General features: G+C 53.7%; 5 protein-coding genes across 5 annotated transcripts; 2 read left to right on the forward strand and 3 right to left on the reverse strand.

The window, feature by feature from the left end:
• Window positions 1-1168: 1168 nt before the first annotated feature.
• On the forward strand, window positions 1169-3167 carry GMORB2_0495 (ribosomal RNA-processing protein 8; the record flags this gene model as incomplete). The annotated part of the gene is made up of 2 exons (XM_035462480.1): window positions 1169-2765; window positions 3127-3167. The coding sequence occupies 2 exons, from the start codon at window positions 1169-1171 to the stop codon at window positions 3165-3167; spliced, it is 1638 nt and encodes a 545-aa protein (XP_035325410.1).
• A 42-nt stretch (window positions 3168-3209) lies between these two features.
• Window positions 3210-4695, reverse strand: GMORB2_0496 (DNA damage-inducible protein 1; the record flags this gene model as incomplete). Its single annotated transcript, XM_035462481.1, has 3 exons — window positions 3210-3386; window positions 3495-3961; window positions 4050-4695. 3 exons carry the CDS (start codon window positions 4693-4695, stop codon window positions 3210-3212), a joined length of 1290 nt encoding a protein of 429 aa, XP_035325411.1.
• A 1296-nt stretch (window positions 4696-5991) lies between these two features.
• On the forward strand, window positions 5992-8203 carry GMORB2_0497 (nucleolar GTP-binding protein; the record flags this gene model as incomplete). Its single annotated transcript, XM_035462482.1, has 4 exons — window positions 5992-6121; window positions 6193-6354; window positions 6447-8092; window positions 8162-8203. 4 exons carry the CDS (start codon window positions 5992-5994, stop codon window positions 8201-8203), a joined length of 1980 nt encoding a protein of 659 aa, XP_035325412.1.
• Window positions 8204-9027: 824 nt separating this feature from the next.
• Window positions 9028-11177, reverse strand: GMORB2_0498 (Rab GDP dissociation inhibitor; the record flags this gene model as incomplete). Its single annotated transcript, XM_035462483.1, has 8 exons — window positions 9028-9219; window positions 9305-9459; window positions 9614-10153; window positions 10232-10577; window positions 10669-10696; window positions 10781-10840; window positions 10912-10936; window positions 11132-11177. The coding sequence occupies 8 exons, from the start codon at window positions 11175-11177 to the stop codon at window positions 9028-9030; spliced, it is 1392 nt and encodes a 463-aa protein (XP_035325413.1).
• A 1168-nt stretch (window positions 11178-12345) lies between these two features.
• On the reverse strand, window positions 12346-13285 carry GMORB2_0499 (large subunit ribosomal protein L47; the record flags this gene model as incomplete). Its single annotated transcript, XM_035462484.1, has 2 exons — window positions 12346-12519; window positions 12761-13285. Coding segments are annotated over 2 exons (699 nt in total), but the record flags the coding sequence as incomplete, so codon positions are not given.
• Window positions 13286-14817: the final 1532 nt, after the last annotated feature.

Here is a 14817-nt window from a genome sequence, read left to right on the forward strand (position 1 = left end):
TCTGCTCTGCGCACCTGTTCTATTCTATTCCGTACTTATTTCCTCGTTACATTTCCCATTATCGGGAAGTGGCATCCTTCTAGATGGTCTTTCCGTCCGCCATCGGTGTTACCGGGCGGACCATGACGGACCGTCGTCTCCTCGTGGATTCCGACGCCTCTCTCAGTGACGGAAAGCTGCTGATGTCCTATCCAGGTCGATGAGCCGGAGGTGGAGTTCCTGATGAATCTAGATGCTCTCGAAGTATTACCCCCCCCCCCCCCCCCCCCCCTCCATGCCGGCTCAAGTGCGGGTATCTATGCTTTGCACATAGTTTCATGGCTTCGCATGCCGGAATGGTGTGCAGATACGCCACATCGTTTCCGTCCAACAATGCATGTATTCACTGATTCCAGGTCCCCATTGCCATGAGGACACCCCATCCTTCAACAGCACATCGTCGCATAGCCAGTAAATATGAATATGTCACCTCTGGAGATGGCCTTGGCGTAATCGTCGACGTGAGGATAACTTCGCATCCTACTTAGAATAAAAGTGACGATGTACAATGCCTGACCAATTCCTGAGTGGTAGGCCGATCTATAATGTACCCGGTATTGAAATAGTGCAATGGTCCCCCACGATATCTCAATGGTATAAGAGCGATCATATCATCTAGGTTAGAAGTATAAGACTGGGTGGTTTGTGAGGATGAGAGTCCGGTACTGCCAGTATATCATGATGTGCTAATATTCTTCCTACTAGAAGACTGACACTAGGCATAACAAGAAATCATAACCACATTTTTTTTCTTCTTTTGTTATCTTGTCACTCTCCGTCATATGTATCTATTGTCATCCCCGTAATATTCCAAGCAAACATGTAATATTGTGCGAGAGTACGAGTACGGACGAGTAGAGCAATAATAATAATACACGGATTATTACCGTCTTTGGTCCCTGGAAAATACACGACCCAACTGATTGGGCCCCACGCCGGTTGACCCGCCAAAATTTCCAAAACGTCCTGATCCCTCCACCCAAAAACTACAGGAAAAAAAAAGAGAGAAAAAAAAAAGAAAAAAAAGATTTAGCAGACATTGAACTTTTCAACTATTGCCTACATTTCTCTTCTTCCTGCTCTCCCCCCCTCTCAACTCAACAGCCGATAGTTAAAGGCAAGAAAAAAAATGTTTGCCGTTCCAGGATGGTCCGTCTCGTCGGACGGATTGAAAGCAGAGACGATCCGGTCGAGCAACGGTGGCGGCGCATCAGAAGACTCTTCAGCTGCAGCGGCTGCAGCAGGACCGACGTCGAAGAATAACAAGTCCCGGAAGCGCAAGAGGGCGGCCGGTGCGGCGGCAGTAGAGGTCACGGCCGCCAACGTCGCCGACCTGTTTGAGTCTATCGTTGAAGGCAAGGCCAAGGCCAAGGGCGGCGATAATAAGGACAGCAGCAGCAGCAAGAAGAGGGGGAAGAACAAGAACAAGAACAGCGAGGATGACACGATAGTCAAGGAGGACCAGACAGTCAAGAAGCAGAAGAAGAATGATGGCGCTGCTGCGGACCCCCCGAGTAAGAAGGACGGCGGCGACAAGAAGAAGACGGAGAGGGACGATACCGATCAAGATACTGCCGCAGCCGCCGCACCCGGCAGCAAAGAAGACAAGAAGCAGAGGCAGAAGCAGAAGCAGAAGCAGCAGCAGCAAGATGACAAGACGGCGGACAAAAGCCCAGCGCCCGCGACGACGATCAAGCCCGAACAGCTCGTCCCCGCGCCGCCCAAGCTGACGCCCCTCCAAGCCTCGATGAGGCAGAAGCTCATATCCGCACGGTTCCGACACCTGAACGAGACGCTGTACACGCGGCCGTCGGAAGAAGCCTACGCTCTGTTCCAGGACTCCCCCGAGATGTTCGACGAATACCACGAGGGCTTCCGCCGACAGGTCAAGGCCTGGCCGGAGAACCCGGTCGACAGCTTCCTGGCCGACATCCGCAGGCGCGGCAAAGTCAGGGCCCACGGTCGCGGCGGCGGCAACGGCAAGGCCAACGGCAAGGACGGTCGGGGGGGCAGGCCGCAGCCGCAGCCCCTGCCCCGCACACAGGGGACGTGCACCATCGCCGACTTGGGCTGCGGCGACGCCCGGCTGGCCGAGTCCCTCGGGCGCGACGGCGGGAAGCTGGGCGTCCAGGTGCTCAGCTACGATCTCCAGAGCCCAAGCCCCCTCGTCACCAGGGCCGACATAGCCAACCTGCCCCTCGAGGACGGCAGCGTCAACGTCGCCGTCTTCTGCCTCGCCCTCATGGGCACCAACTGGGTCGACTTCGTCGAGGAGGCCTACCGCATCCTCCACTGGAAGGGCGAGCTGTGGGTGGCCGAGATCAAGAGCCGCTTCGCCGGCCCCGCCAGAGGCCGCGTCGAGCACAGCGTCGGCCACCGCACCAAGAACGGGAAGGGCCCCGCCGCTTCCAAGGCAAAGGGCAGGGGCGCCGCCGACGACGCCGACGACGCCGACGACGGTCAGGACCTCGCCGTCGAGGTTGACGGCGCCGACGATCGTCGCAGGGAGACGGACGTCTCGGCCTTCGTCGACGTCCTGCGTAGGAGGGGTTTCGTCCTCGACTCCGCCGGAGACCAGAACGACGCCGTCGACCTGAGCAACAGGATGTTTGTCAAGATGCACTTCGTCAAGGCGGCTGATCCTACAAAGGGCAAGGGCGTCAAGCCTCGCTCCGAGACGGCCGCCCGCGGACCCGCTGGCAATAAGGATGGTCGCACGCCCCGTCGTAACCTCGCCTTGGAGAATGATGACGATCCCAGTGTCAATGAGGCTTCTGTTCTTAAGCCTTGTGTCTACAAGATTCGGTAGTCTTCTCTCCATTTCACAAGCACACACATACACACATACGCACATACACACACATACGCACACACTCTCTCTCTCCCTTCTTTCTCTCTCACTCTCTCTCTCCATACAGTCGATGTGTGTAGGTGGTAGGAAACAAAAATGGAGTCTATTGATGCAAAATACTGTTCATATATACATCTTTCTCAAGAATATCCCAATGATGCTTGAAGAAGATTCGTATGGCCTCTAATTGTTTCCCCCTTGTTTCATAAAGATAAATCTGACTTCCTTGTATGTAGAACCCCCATTACATCTCTGTGCCAAAGCAGCGCTACCGTGACGCCCCTCACAAGGTATGGGAAAAAGAAGCATTCAACGTAAATTAACCAAAGAAAAGGATACTGGCAGCCATGTCGACATTGTCACCAGACGCCTGGAGAGCCTGTATGGCGCGAGCGCGGTCGGCACCCATGGATATGAGCGTCTCAATGTGCTGGGGTGAGACGCTGGCTTCTCCTGCCTGCTGGGTAGGAGGCGCAGCGGAGGCCGTTGTCGTCGACTGATGCGGTGCAGACTGCTGCTGCTGCTGCTGCTGCTGTTGTTGTTGTTGTTGTTGTTGTCGCTGTTGCTGTTGCGATGAGGCAGAGGGAGAAGTTGGAGGCATCACTACGCCGCTCTCCTGGCCGATGCGGGTTCCCGAAGGACCGGGGGCGGTGGGCTCATCGGCGGCTTGCTCCTCGACGCCTTTGGGAATGTCGGCCTCTCCGAGGAAGGGGATCTCCTCGGACTGAATGATCAGGCAGCCCTTTTCGAGATTGAGGGTGGACTGGTAGCGCTTGAGCATATCGAGACCTAGGAGGATATCGACCGTCTTTCCCTCCATAACAGTAAAGCTGCATGGGAGGAAGAGGTTGCCGATTCGGATCTGAGCTGCGTGGACGCGGCCAATGATCTTGGCGGTTCCCACGCCGTGGGCCACACCGGCGAAGCGTGTGTCGATCAGGCGGGATATGCCGCATTCCTCGGCACATTCGGGTGTCATGATGGTAGCCTGAGCACCCGAATCGACAAGGGCTTTGACCTTGTGGCCGTTGACCTCGACGTCGATATACAATAGGTGAACCCTTCCAAAGACTGGTGTGTCACGTCGAATCAGCCATGGTGTTTCAGAAAGAAGAAAGGATAGAGTAGGGGTTGGCTTAGGAAAGAGTTAGAAAATTACCTTCAGGGTTGTACTCCATGGCATTCTGTAGGTTCTCCATGACCCTCTCCTGGCGAATCATTTCCTCAATACGGCGCTGATTCTCGACATTGAACGGGTCGTCGTTGAGACGCTCGATCTCGCGCTGGCGCTCCAGGCGTTCACGCTGCTCCCTGTCGTTGCTATCGCGAAGGATCTGGGCAAAGCGAGCTGGATCATTGAGGGCGGCACCCAGCTCAGGGTTCTGCCTCTGGACCTGCTGTTGCATGGCCGGGTTACCCAGGACTTGGAGGCGGATGAGCTCCGGGTCGGGCTGGCCCTGGTTGGCGGCATTTCTCGGGGGAAGCTGAGGCTGCGACTGCTGGGGACGCGAGGAGGGCCGCTGACCGGCGGCGGCGGCGGCAGGCACACCGGTGCTCCCACGCATGTCCCTCACGTGGACGGCCAGCATCTCGCCGTCACCGATCTCGAGGTCATGCATGGTCTTGGAGTCGTCGGTGATGAGGCGACCGTTGTGGTATATGTGCTGAGAGGTGGGGTCGATGTTGCTCTCGGCCTGGATGGACTCGCGCAGGGTTGACAGTGGCATATCGGGGAAGATCTCGAGAGTCAAGAGGTTATCGTCCTCACCCTCGCGGGGGTTGTATATGTTGAGAGTGACGCGCATTGTGAAAGACGGAAGGAACTAGGACTGGAAGGTGGTTGATTGAATAGAGGTTTTTTGTCTTTGTATCCTCGTCGGCGACAGCAGCAGCAGCAGCAGCAGCAGCAGCAGCAGAAAGCTCAGATACCGACCAAAAGAAAAAGAAAAGAAAAGAAAAGAAAGAAACGACACGCCAAGAGCCGCAGTACCCCTCGTCTCTATCACAGACACACAGCTGCAAGGGCTCGGGTGAAATGAGTTAGAGAGAGTGACCACGAACAGGTTGGATATGCTCTGTGACTTGGCAGCGGTGAAGTAAATCAGGTATGTGGAGAGTGTGAAGGAACTGAAGAGGAAGAATAAGAGGCTGAAGAAGAGAAAAAAGAAAAAAGAAAAAGTGAGGACGAAACAGCAAGACTGATGATGACGAGTGTGCGGGTCCGGAACACAATAAAGGTACAACTAACTGTAAGCAGCGGTAAGTGGGAAAGTTGCTAGAAAGCGGTAGAATGTGGAGGGAGTTCTAACAGCACCTCCTCTATTAACAAGCCGGATTGCCAAGCAGTAATACATGTACTGCTATTGTGGTGATGCGACAGGCATCCGATGACGACGCAACTGATCGCCTCTACAGGAATATATATATCCAGAGTATACATACTTGTATTACTGAATATCTTCCAGCTTCCCTCGCAGTGCTAACCCGCGCCATCAGCGCTTGCGTCAGCCTGAGGCAGTGTGATCTACGAGTCCCTGGTGATGCTATTCTTGGTGTAACGATATCCCGATGACCCTGTCAGCTCCCTCTCGCTTCTCTCTCGAGTCTCCTCTCGGTATCTCTTTCGCTCTCCCACACTTCAAAAACTGATTATATAGAGTCAAGACCGAGGACGAAAATAGCTACTACGCCACAAGTCATCCAGGATATGATAGATAAATGATGACGAAAATACAATAGTACACGTATCCATGGTGAAGCTGAGTGTGGGGGGAAACCGAGTTTGGTTAGTTTCTTTTCTCTTGGTAGGTGGTCCCTGACTCCGGAAGACGCTAAGTAAGCATAATCGCCCCTCTTCCCATTCATGATTCACCCCACCACAGCACGTGACTTCCAGGATTCAAAAAGAAAAAAATTAAAAAAAAAATTGTTCGAGAGACTAGCAGCAATTGCAGAAAAAAAAATTGCTGACCGCCTTCCCTGTCGCTCTTGTATGCCACACCCCCACCAAAACTCATCATCAACACATACTTTGTTTTTTTTCCTTCTTTTGCCTTCATTCAACAAGTCGTCTTATCTTGGACCGGACAAAGTTGCCCATCATGAAGACGACCTGGAAGGACATCCCTCCGGTGCCTACTCAGCAGGAGTTTCTCGACATCGTGCTGAGCCGTACCCAGCGCAAGCTGCCCACACAGATTCGTGCTGGTTTCCAAATTAGCAGAATTCGAGGTCGATATCTTATTTTTTTTCTCCTTTCTTGTCTAAATTGAAGGCCAGTTACTAACTTCCCTTCCTCACAGCCTTCTATACTAGAAAGGTCAAGTTTACCCAAGAGACCTTCTCCGAGAAGTTTGGTGCCATCCTCGAAAGTTTCCCCCGTCTTCAGGACATCCATCCTTTTCACAAGGATCTTCTCAACACCCTCTACGATGCCGACCATTTCAAGATCGCCCTGGGCCAACGTGCGTTCCCTCTTGATACCCCATTCCTCTTCTCCTCTCTCTAGCTCACGAATTGTCCATGGCTAACACACCTCTCTTGCCCGATCAAACAGTGTCCACGGCCAAGAACCTGATCGAGACTATCTCCAGGGACTATGTGCGCCTGATAAAGTACGGCCAGTCGCTCTACCAGTGCAAGCAGCTCAAGAGGGCCGCCCTCGGTCGCATGGCCACCCTGCTTAAGCGCCTCAAGGACCCTCTCATGTACCTGGACCAGGTCCGCCTCCACCTGGGTCGTCTGCCTTCCATCGACCCCAACACGCGCACCCTGCTCATCTGCGGCTACCCCAACGTCGGCAAGTCGAGCTTCCTGCGCAGCGTGACGCGCGCCGACGTCGACGTCCAGCCCTACGCCTTCACCACCAAGAGCCTGTTCGTCGGTCACTTTGACTACAAGTACCTCCGTTTCCAAGCCATCGACACCCCCGGCATCCTGGACCACCCCCTCGAGGAGATGAACACCATCGAGATGCAGAGTATCACGGCCATTGCCCACCTGCGGTCCGCCATCCTGTACTTCATGGACCTGTCGGAGCAGTGCGGCTACACGGTGCGCGACCAGATCAAGCTGTTCCGCAGCATCAAGCCCCTCTTCTCCAACAAGCTCGTCTTCATCGTCATCAACAAGATTGATGTGACCCGCCCCGAGGAGTTGGACGAAGACCTCCAGCAGGACCTGCAGAGCCTTCTCAAGTCCAACGAGGTCGAGATGCTCCAGCTGTCGTGCAACACGCAGGAGGGCGTCCAAGAGGTCAAGAACGCCGCCTGCGAGCGTCTGATCGCCGACCGTGTCAACCAGAAGCTCAAGGCGGGCACCAACAACAGCGGCGCCCTTGGCGGACGCCTCGCCAGCGTCATGTCGCGCATCCACGTGGCCCAGCCCATGGGTGGTCAGACCCTGGAGACGCACATCCCCGAGGGCCTCAAGGGCCGCAAGAAGTACGACAAGGACGACCCGGAGCGCCGCCGCCTGGCCAGAGACGTGCAAGACGAGAACGGCGGCGCGGGCGTGTACAGTGTCGACATGCGCGAGGAGTGGGAGCTGGCCAACCCGGAGTGGAAGCACGACGCCGTGCCCGAGCTCCTGGACGGCAAGAACGTCTACGACTTCATCGACCCGGACATCGACGCCAAGCTGGCCGCCCTGGAGGAGGAGGAGGAGCGCCTCGAGAAGGAGGGCTACTACGATTCTGACTCTGACATCGACGACGAGGAGGCAGCCGAGATCCTCGAGAAGGCCGAGAAGATTGAGGAGCAGATCGCGCTGACGCGCAACGAGGCGCGCATGAAGAAGAGGCTCAAGAACCAGGCCATCATCCCACGCAAGATGCAGAGGAAGAACCTATCCGAGCTAGACGACGCCCTCGACCGCCGCGGCCTCGACACGACCGACATCATGGACCGCGCCCGAAGTAAGTCGCGCCCCCGCGGCCGCTCCCTGACCAGGAGCCGCGTCGGCACCGAGGACCCCGACGCCATGGACCTCGACGAGGCCGCCACCCCCCGAGAGCGCCTCCGCTCCAAGAGCCGCGCCGTCAGCCGCGCCCCCACCACCAGCCGTCGCGACGACGGTGTACAGGATGAGGAGTCCCGCACCAAGGCCGACCGCATCTTCAAGCTCCACCAGAAGAAGATGAACCGCATGGCTCGCCAGGGTGAAGCAGACAGGCATACTACTGCTGCAATTACCAAGCATCTGGTACTGTTTCTTCCCTTCCTTTCCTCTAACCCTCTATCCTTTGTCATCGCTAACACGCACATCTTATAGGTTGTCGGCAAGCGCGGTATGGGCAAGACAAACAGGCGATGAGTCCATCTCCATGTTCCTATTTTCCCACCTCAGATTTCTCCATATGCATCATCACTATCATTGATTTGTTTCTCTCCCTTTTTAAAAAAAAATTCCATTCCCGGTTGGCGTATATAATAAAGAAAAGGTGGCTTCCTTTTTTTTCTCCTTTCTTCTTCTTTGTTCTTTTTTGAACAACCAAAATTGTTTTTTTCCTCATCTCTTTGATCTAGGGGGGGTCTTTGGTCAGAATCTCTTCATGTGTCGTCGACTTATTTTTTTTTTCTTTCTTCTTCCCACCTACCTGCTCACCATCCCTTTTCTTACCCTCCACATCTGTCAAGAGGATTTCACAACTGGTTAACAGGGACTTGCAAGGGGATTGGACCACCCTTTGGGAACACACAGAGGGTGGTCCATCACCCCTGCGATGTAGTCAACCTGGATGAGGGGTGATGGGTCTCAAGTGTTCAAAAGCAAGGTTATCTAGATATATCGATGATTAATGACTCTTTTTTTTCTCTCATGTCAACTGATTCATGATTTCCTCTTCGTGATTATTTATATTATATATAATTCATTTTATATATTGTATACAAGACCAAATCTAGTTTTTTTTTTAAAAAAAGTCACTTGTAAAAGACATACAGAGCAACAATGTATAAATGTCCTACGTAGACGACAGGAGCAACTCGTGGTATGTGAAATAATGATGCTGTAGTCACCACCTTCTCTTTCGCTTTAATTGAAATTATGTCTTCCCATCTTTTTGTCTTCTTTACACTTTGTTTCAACCAATTAAAAAAAGAACAAAAAAACAATCACTCCAACAATCTTTGGCTAAATCACTCCTCGGTAACGGTGAGTCCCTCCCTGAGTCCCTCAACCTCGAGCTCCTTGCCCGTAGCACGCTGGTAAATGTCCTTGACGTCGTCCGTCGTCGTCTCAAAATGGCTGGTGGCGTCATAGCTCTTGGACAGGAAGACGTTGGTCTTGGAGCCAGAGTCGGTGGGGTCGTAGATGGGGATAGGGGGGCCCTGTGGTGTGTTCGTCTTAGTCTCAAGTCATACAGGAGAGAGCACAGAGAAAGGGGGTGGGAAGGAAAGGAAGGAAAGTGCATACCATGAACTGCTCCTCAATCTTGCCCAGACGCTCGAGACCAGGCTGGAGCTCGAGGTGGTGGTTGGCTGAAGTCTCGGCAATGGTGGACACAATGGCAACCCAGTATCCAGCGGGGCAAACGTTGTGAGCCGACGAGACGCAGGCAATGTAGATGTCTAGGACATGTCAGTACTAAAGTAAAAGTACACATTTGGGGGGGAGGGGGGGCGACTGGGGAAGGAGAAAAGGAAGAAAAAGAAAAAGAGGAGAGGAAGAGGAGAAGAAAACGAGAGAGAGAGAGAGAGAGAGAGAGGAGGGAAGGTGGCTCACCGTTCTTGCGGCCGACCTGGGACTGGGGAATAATGAGCTGGGCCGAGTCCGAGTCGCTGGTACCGGCGAGAGGATGCTTGAGAATGCAGATGGCACGGAGAACGTGGCCGGTGACCTTGGCGTGTCCGGGGAAGTACGAGGGGTCGGCAATGATCATGCCGGCCTTGGTCTCGAACTTCATCTCCTCGACGCCCGTCATGGTGGCCTTGATGCCCGTCACCTTCTCGCCGTCGTAGATGAACTCATCGACGTTGGTGTTGAGCATGTAGGTGCCGCCGTAGATGGCCGAGAGGCGGGCGAAGCCCTGGGGCAGCTCGCCGAGACCGTAGAGGGGGTAGATGTAAGGCGACTTTCCGTAGCGGGCGACCGAGTTTCCGTAGAGGCGGATGCGCTTGATGGCATCGGGGGCGCTGCCGGGAGCGTCAATGTAGTCGTCGGTCAGGTACAGGGCCATGGCGTGGCCGACAAAGTCTCTGGTGGTGGCTTCGAGGCCAAACTTGTCGTAGACGTCCTTCATGGTGCAGGTGTTGATGTCGAGACCTGGTAGTTATTTTTTAGGAAGCATCAGTACAACAACACCTTTGCTTTTTTTCCCTGGACGATGCGGAGGAAGAATACCCTTGTGCGAGGCCGAGTCATTGACGTCAAAGGTGCCAACCCACTCGATGAAGGCCTTCATGCGGCGCTTCTCAAAGATTCCCATGAGGGGCGACTTGAGGGCCTCGGCGGCATCCGAGGGCACCTTGGCGACGGTGGCCTTGGATCCGGAACCCTGCTGAACGTAGCTGCCGGCGACCTGCTTGAACTCGAGGTAACGGGTGACGTCGGTGGAGACGAGGATGTTGGTGAGCTCGCCCGACGACATGAGGAACTTGGGGACGAGGTCGATGCTCCAGTCGTTCAGACGGCCGTACTTCTTCCATGGCTCCTCGCCCTGTTCGTAGTTGCCATACTTCTTGAAGAGCTATGTGTGGTTGTGGTTAGGAACCGTGTTTTTCTCCCGCTCGTACATGCGCGGTGGTGTGTGTATGGTGCGGGGGATCACCATATCTTACCATCTCGAGGTTGACAGAAGCGGCCTCGCTAGACATCCACATACGTCAGCACATCAAGCTCCGGGGGGCGGGAGGAGGGGATGGATCTCTTTTTTTTTTGGAAAGAACATACCCGCCATAGTGGTCGTTGCGGTCAATGTGGAGGACCTTCTTGCCCTTGACACTGAGCACACTGTATGACAAGGAAACGGTCAGTCCCCCTTTCGAAAGTGGTCAGGAAACGGCACGGATGGAGCTTCTTACCCAGAGAGGATACACTCGGTCAAGCCTTGTCAAGGAATAAAGTCAGCATACATCTCTCCGTCTTTCTCTCGCTCCGCCACCGCCGCGCCATGGCCCCGCGTGGGGAACAGCTAGCGACGCGAAGTCGAGGTAGAGAGCTTCCCGAGAAGGAGGGGAGGGGGGGGGGGGGGGGAGAGAGTGCTATGCCCGAGGAGGGGAGGGGCGTGGGAACAAGACATACCGGTGCCAAGCACAACGACATCGTACTCGGGGGCAATCTCATCCATCTTGGGCGTTTGTATCTCGGTGTTGTCTTTTGGAAGGAAGTTGGTATGGGAAAGCAGGAGTGACGATTGATTTTATTATTGTTTTTCGCCCACACAAGAAGAGAAGAGAAGGAGAGAAATGCAGACTCTTGGTTGTTGGGCAGTTTTGGCGGTGGGAGGAGAGAAGGAGAGAAGAGGGAGACGAGGGGTTCCTCCACTCTGAGAACCCCGCCCCAAAGCTCTCTCTCCCCAATAACCCGGTACAGTACTGCTACTCGTACTACAGGTACGCAGCAACCGAAGAGAAACGGTCGGTGAGAGAGGCAATCAGATTCAAAGCAGCCTGAAATCCTTGCCAACGGGCCCCCCCCCCCCCCCCCTCCCCTCGAGGCCCGTAATGAGCTGCCAGACTAGCATGGATGCTACTTTGATATAATAATGAGCGAGACATTCCAACTTGGTAATGCATCCCTTCTTTGCAGTATATAGCATTAGTTTTTACTCGTATTACTACTGCTGATAATACTACATGTACGGATTACAGGTTATAGTCAGTACCGTGTCTCCTGCTCTGTACTCCGTACGTCTTGTCGATTAACAAGTACAGTATCCGTCCGGCACATGGATCCCGCTCCAACGTATGCGTATGTGACATCTAGACGTCACATCTCACCATACGTAATAGCCAAGACAACACCGACCACTCCTTGCTCTTGGTGACGTTTTCCCATCAACACTCTATTCATGCCTCAACACCGGACCTACCATCCAGCATCAATGCGAATTTAATCTCATATAATTAAGAGTCAACATGGTGGACAGGGATATACGCCACGTTCATTTAATGAATCACCTGCCATCACTTGAAATGATGCACCGTAGTATTACAGGTAGAGTCTAACAGTAATACTCGACTCCGCAGTACCTACGAAGTATGAGAAATATGGTAATAATACACGAGTTTCCTTCTTCCGATTCCAACAGTTCATCGTACACGATATACACATGCATACATGGCCCAACAGAATCTATACGGCCGCAAGTGTTTTTTTCTTTTTGGCTTCCCTTTCCATATGCCAAGAAATGCCACATGCTCGTTCCCTCTGGTTTTTTTTTTTTCCGGGGGGGGATATCACACACACACGCGCGCGCATAAGCATGCTGGTCACGTCCTCCGCCGTACTCACGAGATCTGCTTCTCAGGCTTGGCGTTTCCTGCTTCGGAAACCTCCTTCTGGGAAGCAGCCTCATCTGAGCTCTCTATAGCCTCGATCTCGTCCTCGTACGCCGAAGGGATGTATGTCTCTCCTTCACCACCCTCGAAGTTGATCTCGGGGTCGTTGCGAGCAACGTCGATGGCATCCTCCCACGTGTAGTATCGTTCGGTGAGGGTGTGCTTTATAGCACCCATAGTCTTTCGGACCTAAAAGTTGTATTGTGTCAGTTCCATCCATGTTCCTCATATATATATATATATATATATATGTGTGTGTGTGTGTACATGGTATGTATGGGAACCTCGTAGGCTGACTATCTCTCAAACATAGAGTTGAGATACGTGGAAGAAGGGGGGGGGGAGGGGCTGGAGAGGGGGGGAAGCATACCTCATCGTCTCGAACCTCAAACTCCCTCTTTCCAAAGCCGAGCTCGCTCCTCTCCAGCTCGGCCAGAGACGTGGAGATCATGTTGCGTTCACGACAGCAAGTCCACCAGAGGGCATGCAGGTCCTCCCACGACTTCTTGCGCAGCTCCTCCACGCTCCATGCGCGGCCGTGCTTCTCGGCCTCCTCGGGCGTGTAGAGCAGCTCGCCGGGCTTGGGGAAGAAGCCCCAGAGGCCGTGGCCCTCATCCACCTTGATCTGGGGCTTGAAGTCGCGCGGGCGGGGCAGGGGCATGCCCGACATGGAGATGTGTTCGCGGACTCCGGAGCGGTAGATGCTGCTGACGCCCCGGTTGGGGTTCATGTCGCGGTTGGGCGGCTTGACCTTGCGCTTGCGCTTGCACAGAGGCGACGTGGTTGAGAAGTAGGCAACGGCCGCGGCGCCGCCTGTCCGACGCACGGACATTGATGTCGACGAGGACGTGACTATGCGACCGCATAGCGGCCGCATGGCAACGGGGCTCGCCATTGTGGAAATGGTGGCACCCGAAGGAGGAGGACTGGGGATGGCGGAGAGGATATGGGCGAGCTTCGGTCGCGTCTTGTTCGATTCGATGCTTCAACCTTTCTCTCCTGGTTCTCTCCCTGCCAAAGAAAAGCTACGCTTCTGGACTGCAGTCACCTCGTTTGTGTTGTTGTTTTTTTTGTACCAATCACTTGTCAGGAGATTCGGCCTCCGGCTATACGAGATTCCGTCCTCGACTTTCCTGTCAGCCAGTCACATGACTTGGTTCAGAGGTCAGGTAGCCTACGATGGTGATTTCGCGACAGGATGCCAGATCAAAAAACATGTTGTGTATAACAGGCATATCTAAGCAGTCAATATACATTCGATAAAAACTGGCAGAGGGAAGAAAAGGTGTAAGAAGACATCTTGTCGTACGTATCCCGAATGATAATAGAGTCCAGTGCAGATCAACCATGGCCCAGCACCATCGTACAAAGCAAATACCCTACATCAAATATTTGGAAGGAATTCTCTGGAGAAGAAGAAAAAAACAAAAAGTCTACATGCGTAAATTCGAATGCTTTGCAGAGCTCTACTCGATCATTACTCAATTATTACGATTATAGAATTGCCCAGCTGCTGATATCGCAAGCCATCTCGTCTGAACTGTCCTAGTGCATTCCGCCGGACCAGCCGTGCACTACCTGTGTTCAAATGTATGGGTGCATGCGAAGCTCGCTGTGCCGCCGATTGTCTCCTCTCAAGCCAGGATGGCGATGTCTACATGTCGTTGTATTACTACTACTATCCACTACTTACTACCCGTACTAGTATGAAAGCACCACCGGCAACTATTACTACATCTCGCATCCGACATATACAGACACACGTCACGAAGGGCGACCTCGCAAGCTCCCGGACCGACATTGCCTGAAGCGTTCTGCAATGGCGCCTGATGAGGGTTGGCTGTACTCTTACGCGCCCTCTGAACATTATGCTCCCCCCCCCCCCCCCCCCTCCTCCATAATTACGAGTACACGGAACGGACTATGTCCCCGGAGGAGGGTGGCCTGACATACACATCACATGTCCTACGCCGTATTTCCCCAAGAGAGGGAAACAAATATTCGGGGGAAATGGTCCTGCGCACACCACCACATCGTGTGCCGTGCTGCATCATCAGTCACCGATATTAATCATGATGATGGTGTTAACCAAAACGAAGAAAAAAAAGATGGTGGACGCGGCACACCTAAAAAAAAAAAAAAAAGATGGGACATTGATCTCAAGTGTTCGGTCCACGCCGAGAGACATGGGACTCCCGCAACTAAACTTGTGGACTCGACCTTTTTACCTTTATTTTCCCGGTATATTATCACCCGCGTTTGCGGAGCCCTTTCCACGCCCTATTTGGGGGCCGAGGGGAGACAAGAGGAGAAACAAGGATATTATGTCGGGAGTTATGGATTACCTTGCTCTCCGTAAATACGGAGAAGAGCGCATGATCAGAGAGAGAGATGAGGTAGGTATTGATGTCGCGCGGGCGGGCGGGG

This window comes from Geosmithia morbida, assembly GCF_012550715.1.
Source record: "Geosmithia morbida isolate 1262 chromosome Unknown scaffold_0, whole genome shotgun sequence".
Lineage (NCBI taxonomy): Eukaryota > Fungi > Ascomycota > Sordariomycetes > Hypocreales > Bionectriaceae > Geosmithia > Geosmithia morbida.